Here is an 18,406-nt window from a genome sequence, read left to right on the forward strand (position 1 = left end):
ACCCATAGATCGTCTTTGGTTTCACTGGTTAACGGTGATCAGCGGTGCTGTAGGCAATATATACTAGCATAATGTGTCCGATCGTAGCGTAAATGCTGACTGTTGGTATAGGATGAAAGTGCACTTGTGGCACATTTTTTGACTGACATTGTGATTTTTGTTACTACATGACAACAGGTAACTCTGTGTAAACGCAATGCATGTACGTTGCTCATGATATTCTTTGTCGTACCTCATTACATTATTCTGTGTGTTGTACTTTTATTTCCAGCGACAGTTCTTTATTCTGTGACATCACTGGTTTTACATCGTTTAGCATCATTTAGCAGTAGGTGACAGCTTTTCTTGTAATGCTTTTTATACGTTCTTTCATTCGGTGTACAGGAACCTGATGGCGGTTCGTGAACCGAAACTGGTTGTTCAGCGAAGAAATATTATCTTGACGGTAAATCATGGCGTTTTCAAATAATTAGGACCTGTGGAGCACCACCTTCTTACAAACACAAACGTTCCGGTCACATATGAAAGGAAGAGGATAGTAAACATGTGGCACTAGTTATCAGAAATCACTTCTCTTTTTTATTACCATTTGGCACATGTACAATAAATGGATACATTAAATTAAATGAATTGGCACTGTACAGAACAGACGAGCCCCGTGTTGTGAGACACGTGCGCGCTGGCAGACCTCAGCGCTTGCCGTACACCACGGGCACGGCATACTGGTACTGGGGAGGGGGGGCGTATCCGGCCACGGCGGGCACGCACACCCCGGCATAGGCCAGCAGCAGACCTGCAAAGGAAACACAGCGCAGGGCCGCTCTTACTAGTCGTACAGCCTGCATTCTCAATGGCAAGGTGAAGCAAACAGGTTTACAGTGTATTAACAGATGCGCTATTTGATCAAATGTATCCAGACGCATATTAGTGGACAATATGGAGTGCGTCCATCCTTCGCCTATATCACGGCTTGAACTCTGCGGGGGATACTTCCAGCGAGGTGTCTGCATGTCTGTGGAGGAATGGCAGCCCATTCTTCCTCAAGACCCGAAACCAGAGAAGGTGATGTTGGACGCTGAGGTCTGGAGTGAAATCGGTATGCTAACTCTTCCCAAAGATGTTTCACTGGGTTCTCTGGAGAGGCCAGTCAACTTTAGGAATGTTATTCTGCACAAAACATTGCTTCAAAGATGATGCCTAATGATAGGGCGCGTTGTCATGCTGATACAATAATCGCCTCAGGAATGTGCCCCTGCCGTGCACAGTAACAGTGCTGTACAATGTCTTTGTGTCCTTCCGCATTTAGCGTTTTCTTAAGCCTAGTTTACACGAAGACACTAGGTTGCTGGCAACTGCGAGACTGATCACTTTCGGCGTGTTCCAACTTTGACGACACTAGTTGCATGAGTTTTGAGGTTGTGTGTGTTCGTAGAGTGTAGACAAACTGAAATATGCAGTGAGGAACAGAGAATAATATTCGCTTTTTGGATATCTATGCTTTGCATAGGTGTTTGTGAGATTTTAGTGATGCTGATTACAAAAATAAGCAATATATTGCTGCTCCTGAGACCTTCACGTGCGATCAGAACACAGAAGGTTTGACAATATCTGAGCTGCAGGGCAAAATTTATTGGATTAGAAGCACATATACAATTGAATTAAGAAAAATTTAGAAGCACATATACAATTGAATTAAGAAAAATACAAGCAAATTTAATTCTAGCTGTGGAAATGCTCTCGTCTACAAGACTAATATCCCATCGTTCGAGTTGCCGACTTTTTTTTTTTTTTTTTTAAGGAATATTGTTGACAGGAGGGAAGGCTACACAAATCAAGAAGCTGCTTTCTTTATTCAATATTCATCTATTTAAAACGTCGCAGAAGTCCCATTCACATGTGTTTCAATTTTGAAATATTGCCACTGTACAGATCCATCTTCAAGAGAGTAGTTTGCAAACCATTCTCTTCTTAATGCGGCCTTTTCGAATAATTACTGCTGTTAACGTTAATAATTACTACTATTAATGTTAATGATTATTGGTGTTAATGAGAAAGTGTCATCACCAACTAAATCCGCATCTTATGGCATGCCGAGTGTTCGCGATTCTAATGCTAGCAATGTGATATGTAATTTCAGTTCCGGCAAAGTGCTTCATGCATTACAGTATCTTTATTCCTTATCGCAAAATTAACTCTATTTAGAAGAAGCGTGAACAGCTCTGGTGACATTCTAAGATAATTTCAAGAACTTCTTGGGTCTTCCATTACAAATTATTTCAGCAAGAATGTTGAGCAACGGAGCTGACGTCTTTTCTTCGTTCAGTCACGAATCGAAACACGTTTCTTATTTTTTTCTTATGCAGCGATTCCACGCAACAGCTCTAACGCTATCGCAACTCGTGCGATGTGCAGCTGCCAAAACTTTCATTTAAGACACGACTCAGGAACCCACAAAACGACGAAACTGAAGTGTATACTGGTTTCGTCATGTCGACAGTCAAATATAAAATCATTTGCGTGCAACTCAATCCACACGAGTGGCGCAACCCAATGTCGTCGTGTAAACTAGGCTTGAAGCGCAATAAAGGATCACACCTTACCCACGAAAACCGTCCCTATACTGTAACACCACCCCACCTGTACTTCACAGTTGTCAGTACATGTGACCTCCAAGTATTCAACAAACCATGAACCTTGCATTGAATTGCCACAGGCTCTATAGTGATTTATCACTCCAAATCACTCGTTTCCAGTGATTCAGGGGTGTCGCTCTTTACACCACCTCAAGTGTCGTTTACCAGAACTGTATAGCTTATGAGAAGCTGTTCAACCGTTTTTTCCCATTCTTTGTCACCACCTACGCACAGTCGTTATGCTAGGTGTTCTGCTGGTAGCACTTTGGAAATCACAATTCACAAGTGATACTTTCTGCTGATTTCATGTGATTTTTTGCAAACCCCCCACCCCCCTACCCCCTCAATGGTCGATGGACGCTGTCCCGTCAGCACACGATGTCTGTCTGATCTAGATTCAGCTGTGGTTATTCCTTCACAATCCCACTTCACAAGCACATCACCAACGGTCGATTTGCAGCTTCAGAGGGATTGAAATGTCTCTGATAAATTCTTTATTCAGGTGACATCGAATGACTAGCGCATGTTCGAGATCACTGAGCTCTGCTGACCGTCCAATTCCGTTGCTACGGCTTCTCTACTGACAAAACAAAAGTCTCTGCCTCCTCCTGTAATGGCGGGTCCGTCTCTTGTGACGTCTAGTCACCAATTCTGTATTACAGACGAGCGTACGAGTACTTTTGATCAAACAGTGTATGCTCAATTGCATGAATAATAAATGTGAATAAGTTATCTTCGTCACATAACAATCGCGTGCCATGCGTAAGTGTGCTCAGTACAGTCGTCAGTGTGTACATTTCGCGACCTATAGCCACAAAGCACACCTACACTCATGCTTATAAAAGGATAATTGCGGAACGTGGTGCCACACAGCGTGGCACTACACAAAACTGGCGCTAATAGCATAGGCACATAGGGAACACACACGAAACAGATCTGTAAGTCCGCACACACACACACACACACACACACACACACACACACACACACACACACACACATGTGCTACAAAACGCCACTGTTTCCTGCGCATGTACCCCGACATCATATGGGATATGATCACCGTGCACACGTACACAGGCTGCACAATGGGTTTACATACTCTGGATCAGGTGGTCCAGCAGCTTCTGGGGTATAGCCTCCCATTCTTGAACCAATGGCTGTCGGAACTCCTGAAGTGTCCTAGGGGTTTGAAGACGTGCAGCGATACGTCGACCCAGAGCATCCCAGACGTGCTCGATGAGGTTTAGGTCTGGAGAACAGGCAGGTCACTCCATTTGCCTGATATCTTCTGTTTCAAGGTACTCCTCCACGATGGCAGCTCGGTGGGACCGCGCGTTATCATCCATCAGGACGAAGGTGGGACCCACTGTACTCTTCAAAAGGCGGACATGCTGGTGCAAAATGTCGTCCCGATACACCAGACCTGTTACAGTTCCTCTGTCAAAGATATACAGAGGTGTACGTGCACCAATCATAATCCCACCCCACACTATCAAACCACGACCTCCATACAGGTCCCTTTCAAGGACATTAAGGGGTTGTTATCTGGTTCCTGGTTCACGCCAGATGAAAACCCGGTGAGATTCACTGCTCAGACTATACCTGGACTCGTCCGTGAACATAACCTGGGACCACTGTTCCAGTGACCATGTACTGTGTTCTTGACACCAGGCTTTACGGGTTCTTCTGTGACCAGCGGTCATTGGAATGCACCTTGCATGTCTCTGGGCGAATAAACCATCTCTCTTCAGTCGTCTGCAGACTTTGTGTCTGGAGACAACTGTTCCAGTGGCTGCAGTAAGGCTACCTGCAGTAATCCGTGGCCGTCTGCGGGTACTGATGGTGAGATATCGGTCTTCTTGTGGTGTTGTACACTGTGAACATCCCGTACTGTAGCGCCTGGACACCTTTTATGTCTGCTGGAATCGTTGCCAGAATCATTAGGTCACACTTTGTGGCACACGGAGGGCCCATGCTACGACCTGCTGTGTTTGACCAGCCTCCAGTCGCCCTAGTATTCTACCCATCATAATGTCATCAGTATGTATTCTTTGAGCCATTTTCAACACAATCACCATTAGTACGTCTGAAAACGTCTGAACACTTACTCGCTGCACCGTACTCTAACATGCACCAACACAGCTCTGGGTATGTGGACTGCTGCCAGCGCCACCGTGCGACGACCGCAGGCCAAATGCACCGCTTGGTCATACCTCGAGGTGATTTAAACACGCAAACCACCCACCAGAGCGTTCTTTCGCCATGTATCAGCATTATCCTTAATTTATGAGCGCAAATCGCCCACCAGAGCGTTGTTCACCAAGTATCAGCATAATCTTAATTTATGAGCATTAGTGTAGCACAGCTGTTCACGGCTCCGCGGCGTGTCTAGAAATGTCATCTAATATTATTTCCAACTTGCATCATCTTGTGCATGATAACTTTTCTCGGTAATGGCTAAGTCCTACTTCTTATCCCAATTGCCTCTACCGGCTGATATTTGTCAAATGAGCACAAATATCTTCTAGGAGCTGATTCCCGCTGCGACACAGAAAATGGTCAACCGTAACGCAATAATAAAGGTAACAAAATCCCTTCCACATAAGTGTATCGACGCAAGCTCTTTAAAGAATATATAATGCTGACAAACTCGAAGACGGACTGAACCTGTATTCCAATTTAGAACTCGAATCCAGCTCTTTTAGTTTCGTGGTTTAGGGTGTTAACGAATTCGCTATCCACTCACGACTCACAATCCTCCTTCTCAGCTTCTGTTCTATTAAAAAGTCTCTCCTGCTTTCCAAAATCTACAGAATTTCTCCTGCATATCTTAACCCAATGACAAACATTGAAGGTACAAACAGAGCCGTCCTCCCCATGGGCTTTTGCCGAATAAAGGGCTCAAATGATTGACAATATAGTCTTGGAAAACGTGAATGTATTCCACCGGATTCTCCCTGGATCAATCTACAACCACTTCTCCTATTTCGCCTGTAATCAACTTGCCATTTGTGCTGTGGGAACAATGTGATTTGGACACAAGTGATTGTTATCCGCTTTCCAAGTAGACAGCCATACTTGTCTGAACAGAGTACCTTTGACTGAGTCCGGCTGCAGCATGAGGTTCCATAAAGTCATTGCTCACTGGCATAAACCGGAGATGAACACCGTTCCTGTTTCTTGATGAGATACGACGGCTTGTTTTCTTGCAGAATCGCAGTGGATCTATAGTTATTGCAGGCAAGTATCATTCGCAATTTATACGAGAAAATCACTCACTACAGCGACGGAAGTAGTGAGCCCTCAGGATCGGCGTCAGATGACAAGTCCGAGCATAAAAGAAGGGCCGGGCATAATGGTAATTACCGTGAGCCACATTTGGAGGTGGCTGCACAGGAGGGGACGACATGTGGGCAGCAGGTGTTGGACTTACCCGGTAAATCGCACTGTGCGCAGCGCAGTTCACACTCGTTGAGGTACGTGACGCCATTGTTGCCGCACACGGGTTGTTGTCCCTGAGAACAGGCGCAGCCGACACCGCAATGTACGCTGCCCAGTTGCGCATGAGCGCAAGCCACCAAAGCTGCAACATTGGATCAAGAGGCCGTGATTAAGACTATGGACAGGCATTTGAGCCGATACGGACAGAAGGAAGATTAGGATTCAACGTCTCGTCTTGAGCACATAACGAAAACTTACCACTGAAAGTTGTGATGTAATCTAGCTGAGACATTTTCTGATTTCTTCAGTACCGACGGGTATCGGTAATTTCATTACATAGTACAAAAATCGTGTAAAACTACACCCAGTAAAATTCATTACTTCATGCATAACTATTTATATCTCATGTGTTTGGAACAAATTTTGAAGTTTTAACACAAAAATCCATAAAGTTAAATCTAACAGGTTTAGCTAAATATTTCTGACCTAATGTCTTTCATAACGAAGTACACCTCTTTGCTTCAAATGTTATCTTTGTACTTCGTCTTTGTATATTTTCCAGCCGGCCGAAGTGGCCGTGCGGTTAAAGGCGCTGCAGTCTGGAACCGCAAGATCGCTACGGTCGCAGGTTCGAATCCTGCCTCGGGCATGGATGTTTGTGATGTCCTTAGGTTAGTTAGGTTTAACTAGTTCTAAGTTCTAGGGGACTAATGACCTCAGCAGTTGAGTCCCATAGTGCTCAGAGCCATTTGAACCATTTATATTTTCCAGGAAGTTGTGGGGTAGTGGAGGCAAGTCGTGTTTTGTGATGCAGTAGAAAGCAGACATTGTAGGAACTGAGAGACAAAGAAAACGAATGAATGCTACATTATGTTATACCAATTTCTGAAGAGTCAAAATACAGATATTGAAATGTATAGATATTTACTTCATTCGTAGTTATTGACACATCAGGCGTTCAGAATCCTAGCACATGTGGATACTTTCTGTACAAACCAGACCAGCGGACATTATCATGCCTCTATGAAAAGACAGCGAAGACAACTTCAAGACCATTAGCTAAGCAAAATTTTGTACGTATTCTAGAAAAGTGAATATACCCTTCAGTGCAACTCCATTCAGAATGATGCCAAACGTCCGTTCCATGGACGTCATTGTGTACACCGTACTGAATCGGTATATTACACAACCCACACCCATATATAGTAATCAGATGAAGACGAATGGCAACAGTGGCCGACACGTTCGTACATCATTTTTCAAGACGACAAGATCTACAATCCAAAATAATTTTAATAGAAATTGAAACCGAGCGAGAAAGCCAGTTAACAATGTACACTTCCTTTTTACATGTCGTCACGAGTGGACACGTAATCTAGCGCTCTTGGAACTGAGTGAACAGAAGGAAAATGTGGTCCAAGTAGGCTGTAGGCTGTTATCCGTACAGTTGACTAATTTCAACTGTGGATCATTTTCAAGCAGTTATTTTAAGCTTTACGCTTCATTTCACATTCTTATTCATCGCTGGTACATGTGGACGGGTATACATCGCATTTCTGTGCGTATGTGGCACAAAACAAACATGTGTGCATGATTACGTCCATTGACAGAGTAAAGGTTAACTCAACTAATGTTAACGAAAGCTGGGGGAATAAGAGGGCCAGAGAACATTAAAAATCTCGAACGGCATGCATGTGCTGTGGTTTAGATTGTTTTTGTAGGGCAGTATGACGTGGTTCATCAGCTCGATAAGCCACAGATATGTTATATCAAATAGTTCGCCACGTTTTCTCTTGCGGCACTGTGTTGTGTTGTTATAGGCAAATTTGTCTCTAAAAACAACTATAAAATATGTTGGTAAGCGCATGTTTAATTGTCGTATTAAGATTTCCTTCCGTTTCATTTAGGGTTATGAGATGTCTTACAAACCTGTGGCCCATAAGTAACTGAAGGACGTACCCATAGTCCCAGAGCGAGTGATGTAGTAGGTGATCCAAGTAAGCTAAACATCTCTAAAACTTCATAAACGTACACTACAAAATGATATTAAAGAAAGAAAGAAAGAAAGATTAGCGTTTGAGGAGCTTTTGATATTGAGTTCACGAGAGAGAGAGAGAGAAAGAGAGAGAGAGAAAGAGAGAGAGAGAGAGAGAGAGAGAGAGAAGCTGAGCAACTGGCTCATCACAATACGCCAGTCGCTAGTAGTGTACATTCGGCAACCGTCTTATTGTAGGTTACTTAGTGTATCTCTGCTACTCCCCACCCTTTTTCTGTTCTAGTCGCGAATGGTCCGCGCAAGAAACGATTGTTGGTAAGCCTCTGTGTAGGCTTGAATCTATTAGCTTCATTACCTTTTCGCGAGATTCCCGTACGGGGACCCAAGATATTGGCTGATTCTTCTCGAAACGTTTTGGTGCTTACTAAATGAACCTGTAACGAATAGTGCTGCTTTTCTTTTGATTTTCTCTTTCTTCTCTATCCTATCTGGTACGGATGCCAGACTGACAAACAATTTTGACGTATTGGCCGAACGAGGGTTTAGCAACTTACTTTCAGCTGTGTTCTGTTTGCTAGGTTTTCTTCAGTCCAGTCACACGACTGGTTTAATATTCGGGACGCTCGTAATTTTTTCACTAGTCAGTGGTACGGAAGTGTTTCGAACTGTGTCTGGCGGTCAAGAAACACGGTACCAGTCTGGGCGCCAGTATCTAATGCTTTCTGGATCTCGTGGATGAACAGAACGAGCTGGCTTTCATACGATAGTTGTTTGCACAAGTGAAATTTAAGTGTAGTATCTACATAGATTAAGTGCTACATTTGCTTCAGTTTACTGAAGAAATGGTGATTTTGAAAAGTCATGATATAGAATATTGGTACACACGGCCGCAATCGTAAAAAAAAGTCATACTGCATAGATATACCACTTAAGGCTACTCATGGAAACACAGAATAGCCTATCAGATGAAACATTCAAAAGTTCTATACATATGGATTAATATTTCACTGGTCATGTGTTGTGGGAGTTCAGTTTGAGTAAAATAGATCTATGATCATACTTCCCTGTAAACTCGCGATATGTCATGTTGTTATAAACTGCTACTATTCTCAAACACTCGAATACTATTGCAGTATGTAATGTGTTGTACTTCGTATCGTTCGCATATGAACAGTGGTTTTGCCGAATCGTACAGAGGTACCAATGGCTGTCAGCTACTTCGCACACCGATAAACGTATGTACTTGTTCGCTTCTTTATTAAATCCGACGTCTTACAGAAGGGGTCAATAGATCTAACAGAACTGCAATATCTCATCTTTGTACAGTGACGCCTCGGGCATGGATGTGTGTGTTGTCCTTAGGTTAGTTAGGTTTAAGTAGTTCTAAGTTGTAGGGGACTGATGACCTCAGAAGTCTCATAGTGCTCAGAGCCATTTGAACCATTTTTTTGTAAAGTGACTCACAGCAGTCAAATATTATATTCCCGAGGATAGAGAGATTTTAGAACGCATTGAAAAGGCCTGTAAATAGATACATTTTTGTTCAGGAAACAGTGGCTGTTATATACTTATTTAAGTAATTTCCTTCACGACCCATCTTCAAAAAATAGTTTTATTTTAATAAATAAATATGAAGCGTATTGCTTCATTGTTCCCATATTTGCTATGAGAGATTCAGCTGTTAGCTGTGTTAGGTAATTGAAAACACAAGTCTTGTCTCGTAGGAGCATTTAAAGCATACAACTTGACGCAATTGTAGAGAAATGCACAAACACCCAAAATATCGCTTCTTTCTTTGTGAGTGAATGTGGAAGAGGTTTAATAAGACCTCTGAGTAATTATTTCTACGTCTCAGAATAGGACTACGATCTGATTATATTTTACACGTTGATGAATGATTTGCTATTTGCATATTGCCTTCTGCCCACACTTCTTTACATTGGAGCTACTTTTCAGGCTTAACCACAAACTTACACACACGTAGGTAACACATTGTTCATATGACTGAGAGCAATATGGACACCCCACTGCATGACGTATGTTTCGTGTTTGTTAATAGATTTTTGGTATTTTGCGCCATATTAACGTTTGTTTATTCCCATATTTCATTCTGATCAGCATTCTGTCTTCGGTCTTTGACTTTGATCCAAAATCCGGTTTTAACTTCTTGCGTGGTGAGAATATATTATTTTGTTTTTCAAAATGTGTGCGTCTAACTGCGTATGATACGCCAATCGTAACCGGCACGTCTCAACATGTTAACATACAACGTTTAAGAGGTTTTGTTTGTAATGCACTTTCAAATGACGCTAACAATTCCATTCGACAAATAGTTGCTATTATAGAAATTAAATAGAGACGTGGTTATGTTGCTGCATTACAGTTCCACTGATTCTGACAGTTATGGTATTTATGTAGTTTATGATCCTGCTATTTGTTTCGGACGGTATGCGGAACTTAATCGGAGCCACGCCGGTTTACCTTGTTGTCCACTAGCTGACAAGGATCTACAGACTGTAAGAGCAGGCAGTTAGAGGCTGATGATCCGAATAGAGGAAGGTTAGCTGGAAATATTTCAAGGTTAAGACGTTGCTTTCAATAGCAGCTTATAGTTATTCGCCCTCAACACCTGCCACGGAGACAACCATTGATGTGTCTTCAGATATAACGACCCACGTGGTGTCATTTAGGAGCGGGAGAAGCAGGAGTTACGCAATACCTACAGATGTCTGAAGCGCTGAAGCGTGGAAGCGTCACACAGTCCAAGGGGGAAATATCACATTTATATGCAGAATCAAAACGCCAATATGTGCAAACTTATTTGTGTCCAAGGAACTGAGAAAGTATTCTGATACCACAGAATTATGCTGCTCTCCTTATCGCCGTAATAATCAAGAAAATTAGACGATCGAGGTGCCACACCACAGAACTGACTAGTTCTGAGTGCTAATAAGAAAGTTTTTGTTTCAGGTGCCATTAATACAGAGACACTACATTTTTTGTGGTAAAACGAGCATAGAAAAACAGCACTAATACTTGAACTAGCTGAAATGCAGTCAACAAAACACACGTATCATAAGTTCTCCATTTTTGAAAAAGAATAATGAAATTAAATTTAAGAACAAAATTTCTCATTATTGACTTCTGTTTCTTACGTAATTACATTCTTGCAGTCAGGTGTCGCTAAATTTACTGTAGAAGTTCCTGCGCCGTTGAGGAAGAAATGGGACCATTACGAATAGATCTTTTTATTTTACAAATGGTAAACATAGCTGGTCTTTCAGATGAAGTACGGCATAGCATACATCAGACATGGTCTTTTCTTTTTTCGATACCCTTTTGCCATTCTTCCGCTTAAGTGAAAGAATTTTTTGTAGCTGTTTGAAACGGATGAGCATCAGATACTTTGGCCTACTGCATTTGGAGCTCTTACTCATCTGCACTCATAACGTTTCCGCAGCATCTTTAAAATCAAAGAAATTCTATGCAATGGAATTACACGGAACAGGTTCATAGCTTAAGCTGACTCAACAGTCTGTCTTGCAGAACAAAGATGTTGCGCATGGCATTTGATACTGCAGAAGAAAGCACTACTTGGCACAAATACCAAGCGCCATCTATTGGTAAATATTTGAAACAATGATTTGACTCTAGGGACAAATCTAAGGACATGTAACGGAGTGACGAGAACACAATAGCACAGAAAACGTGATTTGTGAAGAAGTGGCTCTTAGAACGTTTGACTTTTCCACCCTTCAATTGTTGTCTCTGGCCGTCGAGAATGCTACCAAGCCTTCTGCAACAGTGTAATCAGCTATTACAAAAGCACGAGAGATTAGAGCTCAATTTCAGCTGGAACAGAAATTTTTACAGTATTTCCATGTAACGGAACTGACAGTTTTAACTGAAGAAAGAGGATTCGATAGTTGAACATCCCATCGTCGACGTCTTTGAAGACAGAGGAAATGGGTAACGACCTTCTCAAACGAACCCCCCCCCCACCTCCCCCCCCACCCCCCCCCCCCAGAATTTGTCTTCAGCGATTAAGCAAACTAAAAAACACCTAAATATCTTTAGCTGGACCGGAATGTGAACCTGTTGTCCCCCCGAATATGAATCCAATGTATTACCACTCAGCCTTCTCGCTGGTTAGTACTGATCTAAATCACGAGTAGGAGTCTCGTTCCGTCAAGGATTTTTCGCAGCCCAGATGAAAGTAGCGTATGGCACAGGAGTTCCGCACGTCCTAGTGACACGTAATGAAATGTAGGTATTCTGAGACGATGTGATGTGACCTCAACTCTCTAAAGCAATGCGAAATCAGCAATATACTTTTATTCCTTCATGTTCACGTGGAAGTGAAGCGTGATTAGCGCACTGAATTAACAAAACCAATATCTAGCGTTCTTCCGCTAGTAGTACGACTATCTCCACATAGGGCTGTGAAATCTTTTGAAAATTTGAACATTTTTGGAAGGAACTATCAACAGCCATCAAGTAATATATAAAATGCATGTTTGACTATCAGCCGCTTTTATTTTAAACCCGAATATCGACCAATGTCATGGACCATCTTCACGGATACGGGTTAAAATGATTTAAGTCACAGTTTTATATTTGTCATTACTTAAATAATGTGTGGAGCATGTCATGAATATCAATATACGACACAGGACTTTTAGAAGCAAACATACTAATAAGTGTACACAAAGCAGTACTGAAGAGAAGGTGAGGACTGTAGGTATTACAATGTAATACTTTTAGTCCTGATCTTCTCTTCAGTACTACTCTGTGTATACTTGTTGCGTTTGCTTCTAAAAGTGTAAAAATTAATTTTCTACACCCAAAACTTCTAAAAATACACAATTACTAAACTAGTTGTTTGGTTACTTTCCCGTGAAGATTATCGTTTTTTAGACACCAGCTTTTTGTGCACCCCTTCGCCCTCATGCACGCATGTCACATATATTCACGCATATTCAAATTTACACATATTTAAAACTTTTCACACCAGCCTGCATTGTGGTGACGTGTTCCAGCACAGCCTGAAATCAATGGTGTCATTGATAACATGTTTCATGTCTTTGCAATAGTTTTGCACTTTCCACTTCCGTTGAATCTGACCGACAGAATTCGGTTTCGTCTGAAGCAGGCTGACAGGTTGACAACGACAACTTATCATCGTTTCGACAAAAAAGATTGCGATTAGAAACTGTCTGATTCTCCACTGATTTACACTAAGTAACTCCAGAGAAAACGTTAAATGTACTGTTGTTAGGACTACCAGGTGTCCCGCCTCAACCGGACATGTCCAACTTTTTACGGTCGTGTCCTGTCAGATATCAAGAGCTCTGCCTGTCCGGCTTTTGTTAGGCTTTTCAGCGATGAGTAAAGAACACACAACTACGGCCCTTTGCAAGCTAATGACGCACGCGCGAGAAATAAGTAAAGGATGAATAAGGGGACTGATCATAAGGATGTACAGACAAACCAACCGGTATTATTCTTATGTCCTGCATCCTGTGTTTTTCTTCATAGAACGAGCGAGCCTAACACACAAAGTCCACTACCAAGCGAGGCATAATGCAATGTACCCATCAATCGATGCCATCTCGCCCCGCCACATCCCGCTAGCAGTTTGCTCCATGCGTGATAACCTTGTGTCGTTCCTACTCGTGTTCAGACGAGCAAGTGCGAACGATAATTAGTCTGCGCCGTTCCTTCCCTATTCCGATACTGATTATTCATAAGTCCAATTGAAATAACCAAAGTTATTGAATATTTATTCGTTTTCTGTCGCAGAAGAATGCGTTATCGTTTATTATGTTTAATGAAGAACTTTTATTTTTTGGTAAAATTAACTTAGCAATAATACTGTGCAATTGAGAAGGCTGAGCACTTAGTTGCTACCATAACTGCCAAATCAGAAGGCTGTTTACTGATTGTTTTCTTAGTTCATGCTCGTTTAAATTTGATCTTCCAAAAACCTAACTGCAACGATTGAAAATATCAAAGGAATAGTCCTGTGCTTAAGATAAAATGTCCAGAAAAATACAACGCCGAGTCCAGCTTCTCTTCTTTTGGACCTGGTAACTCTATATGCGGTATCAGTAAAGTATTCAGCCATGTGGTATGATCTTTGGCCGAGAAATATGTTGACAAAATTAGTGGATAGCTGGAGAGCTGACTCTCGCGTTTTGGTTGACGGTGCATACTTTTAAAGAGTTCCAATTCAACTAAACGAAGGAAATCAGTTCCAATATTACCCCTCTCCCATAGGGGTAATATTCTAATGGTAATGTTGAACAAATGATGTGTCATGTATAATTTGTTGAAATGTCCCAGGCGTTCCCGAATTTTCTGTCACATATTTTCGCGCCAACCTTCAGCCATTGGGTTGCTATAGGTGTCTCACTGTCACAGTAATTTTGTCCAGGTAGTAATTGATAAGTCTGGTAGATTTTCCTTCAGGCCCCACAGAGATATGCTGATACGTCATGGTCTTTGTGCCGCCCACCCCGCACATCATCCCCCCCCCCCACCCCTACGTGTAACAGCTAATTGGGACTGTTTACCGACGCCGGAAACTATTGATGTGATACTAACATCTATAGCTATTCAATATTTTTATATGTCATGAGTTCGTACAGTCTCATGGTGTATTTTTCCCTGTGAATATACTTGAGAAAAGGACTTAATGTTTTTCTGTAATACGAGGATTGGAACTTTGATATTGGCAACTACTTATTTACAGCTCATACAAAATAGATACGTGTTTCAAAGTTTTGCGACTTTCAAAGTAGTCACCAGCATTGTGTATAACCCATTGCCAGCGATGTGGAAGTCGTAGGGTACTCTTAGCAGTGCCAATTGTGTTGACAGTTCGATCGGCGCGGCCTATTGCCCGACGAATTTGTAGCAGTTCTGAAGAGAGTGCCGTGAAGTGTTTCCTTCAGTTTAGAAATCAAGTTGAACTCAAGAGGGTTTAAGTCAGGGGAGTGCAGTGGGTGGTATAGCACTTAGCAGCCCCATCAGTCAAACAAATCAGTAACAGCTCGCACTGTACGTGCTTGAGCATTGTCCTGCAAAATGATGGTCAGGTCCTGCAGAAAGTGTCATTACTTCTGTCTCTACGCAGTTCATTTTTGGAACGCAACCTACGACCAGCTTAGAGACAGAAGTGATGACACTTTCTGCAGGACCTGACCATCATTTTACAGGACAATGCTCAAGCACGTACAGTGCAAGCTGTTACTGATTTGTTTGTCTGAGGGGGCTGCTAAGTGCTATACCATCTCTTGACTTAAGCCTTCGTAAGTTCAACTCGATTTCTAAACTGAAGGAAACACTTCATGCCATTCGCTTCAGAACTGCTACAAATTCGTCGGGCAATAGACCGCGCCGCTCGAACTGTCAACACAATTGGCACTGCTAAGAGTACCCTACGACTTTCACATCGTTGGCAACGGGTTGTACACTATGTTGGTGACTACTCTGAAGGACAATTAAATTTTGAAACACATGTCTATTTTGTACGAGCTGCAAATTAATAGTTACCGCTATTAAAGTTGCAACTCTCGTATGTGACAACATTGACATTTTCCATGTGAAGAGCATCGAATGAAAAGGATACAGACAATAAGCACGATTTATTATCCGTGTAGACAATGCTTAAAGAAGACAATATAAACCCTACTAATTTTTATTTGTCCGATTACAGAGAAGACATGGAACCCCTTTCGAGTACTGCCGCCGATTTAGCAAGACGCGCTCTTCCTACGTTCCATGTTGAGAAGTCTGTAATAAGTGTAATAATTGTTCAATTGTGTAACAATATAATAATACAATATTATTTTTTACTATTGAAACAATGTTTTATTTATAGTAGAATTGTTGTTTCCTGCAGTTACCGACAGTTCCCCCCCCCCCCCCCCCCCATGAACCATGGACCTTGCCGTTGCTGGGGAGACTTGCGTGCCTCAGCGATACAGATGGCCGTACCGTAGGTGCCACCACAACGGAGGGGTATCTGTTGAGAGGCCAGACAAACATGTGGTTCCTGAAGAGGGGCAGCAGCCTTTTCAGTAGTTGCAAGGGCAACAGTCTGGATGATTGACTGATCTGGCCTGGTAACAATAACCAAAACGGCCTTGCTGTGCTGGTACTGCGAACGGCTGAAAGCAAGGGGAAACTGCAGCTGTAATTTTTCCCGAGGGCATGCAGCTTTACTGTATGGTTAAATCATGATGGCGTCCTCTTGAGTAAAATATTCCGGAGGTAAAATAGTCCCCCATTCGTATGTCCGGGCGGGAACTACTCAAGAGGACGTCGTTATCAGGAGAAAGAAAACTGGCATTCTGCGGATCGGAGCGTGGAATGTCAGATCACTTAATTGGGCAGGTACGTTAGAAAGGGAAATGGATAGGTTAAAGTTAGATATAGTGGGAATTAGTGGAGTTCGGTGACAGGAGGAACAAGACTTTTGGTCAGCTGAATACAGGGCTATAAATACAAAATCAAATAGGGGTAATGCAGGAGTAGGTTTAATAATGAATAAAAAAATAGGAGTGCGAGTAAGCTACTACAAACAGCATAGTGAACGCATTATTATGGCCAAGATAGACACGAAGCCCACACCTACTACAATAGTAGAAGTTTATATGCCAACTAGCTCTGCAGATGATGAAGAAACTGATGAAATGTATGATGAAATAAAAGAAATTACTCAGGTAGTGAAGGGAGACGAAAATTTAATAGCCATGCGTGACTGGAATTCGATAGTAGGAAAAGGGAGAGAAGGGAACGTAGTAGGTGAATATGGATTGGGGGAAAGAAATGAAAGAGGAAGCCGTCTGGTAGAATTTTGCACAGAGCATAACTTAATCATAGCTAACACTTGGAGATACTAGAAGGTACCAGATAGATTATATAATGGTAAGACAGAGATTTAGAAACCAGGTTTTAAATTGTAAGACATTTCCAGGGGCAGATGTGGACTCTGACCACAATCTATTGGTTATGAGCTGTAGATTAAAACTGAAGAAACTGCAAAAAGGTGGGAATTTAAGGAGATGGGATCTGGACAAACTGAGTAAACCAGAGGTTGTACACAGATTCAGGGAGAGCATAAAGGAACAATTGTCACAAATGGGGGAAAGAAGTACAGTAGAAGAAGAATGGGTAGCTCTGAGGGATGAAGTAGTGAAGGCAGCAGAGGATCAAGTAGGTAAAAAGACGAGGGCTAGTAGAAATCCTTGGGTAACGGAAGAAATATTGAATTTAATTGATGAAAGGAGAAAATATAAAAATGCAGTAAATGAAGCAGGCAAAAAGGAATACAAACGTCTCAAAAATGACATCGACAGGAAGTGCAAAATGGCTAAGCAGGGATGGCTAGAGGACAAATGTAAGGATGTAGAGGCTTATATCACTAGGGGTAAGATAGATACTGCCTATAGGAAAATTAAAGAGACATTTGGAGAAAAGAGAACCACTTCTATGAATATCAAGAGCTCAGATGGAAACCCAGTTCTAAGCAAAGAAGGAAAAGCAGAAAGGTTGAAGGAGTATATAGAGGGTCTATACAAGGGCGACGTACTTGAGGACAATATTCTGGAAATGGAAGAGAATGTACATGAAGACGAAATGGGAGATATGATACTGCGTCAAGAGTTTGACAGAGCACTGAAAGACCTGAGTCGAAACAAGGCCCCAGGAGTAGACAACATTCCATTAGAACTACTGACGGCCTTGGGTGAGCCAGTCCTGACAAAACTCTACCATCTGGTGAGCAAGACGTATGAGACAGGCGAAATACCCTCAGACCTAAAGTAGAATACAATAATTCCAATCCCAAAGAAAGCAGGTGTTGACAGATGTGAAAATTATCGAACTATCAGTTTAATAAGCCACAGCCGCAAAATACTAACGCGAATTCTTTACAGACGAATGGAAAAACTAGTAGAATAATTCCAATCCCAAAGAAAGCAGGTGTTGACAGATGTGAAAATTTCCGAACTATCAGTTTAATAAGCCACAGCCGCAAAATACTAACGCGAATTCTCTACAGACGAATGGATAAACTAGTAGAAGCCGACCTCGGGGAAGATCAGTTTGGATTCTGTAGAAATATTGGAACACGTGAGGCAATACTGACCTTACAACTTATCTTAGAAGAAAGATTAAGGAAAGACAAACCTACGTTTCTAGCATTTGTAGACTTAGAGAAACCTTTTGACAATGTTGACTGGAATACTCTCTTTCAAATTCTAAAGGTGGCAGGGGTAAAATACACGGAGCGAGAGGCTATTTACAATTTGTACAGAAACCAGTC

The 18,406-nt window shown here is 42.0% G+C and overlaps 1 protein-coding gene across 2 annotated transcripts in view; it reads right to left on the reverse strand.

Annotated features, from left to right (window-relative positions):
• Positions 1 to 635: 635 nt before the first annotated feature.
• The window catches only part of LOC126457529 (follistatin-related protein 3-like), a 42,297-nt gene continuing 24,526 nt past the window's right edge, over positions 636 to 18,406 (reverse strand). For both annotated transcript variants that reach the window (XM_050093886.1, XM_050093894.1), the window contains exons 2-3: positions 6,070 to 6,219; positions 636 to 793 (exon numbers count right to left, since the gene is read on the reverse strand). In XM_050093886.1, coding sequence (XP_049949843.1) covers positions 690 to 793; positions 6,070 to 6,219 — 254 coding nt within the window. In that variant the 3' untranslated portion in view covers positions 636 to 689. The remainder of the gene's footprint in view (positions 794 to 6,069; positions 6,220 to 18,406) is intronic.

The sequence above is a fragment of the Schistocerca serialis genome, chromosome 1, assembly GCF_023864345.2.
Source record: "Schistocerca serialis cubense isolate TAMUIC-IGC-003099 chromosome 1, iqSchSeri2.2, whole genome shotgun sequence".
NCBI lineage: Eukaryota > Metazoa > Arthropoda > Insecta > Orthoptera > Acrididae > Schistocerca > Schistocerca serialis.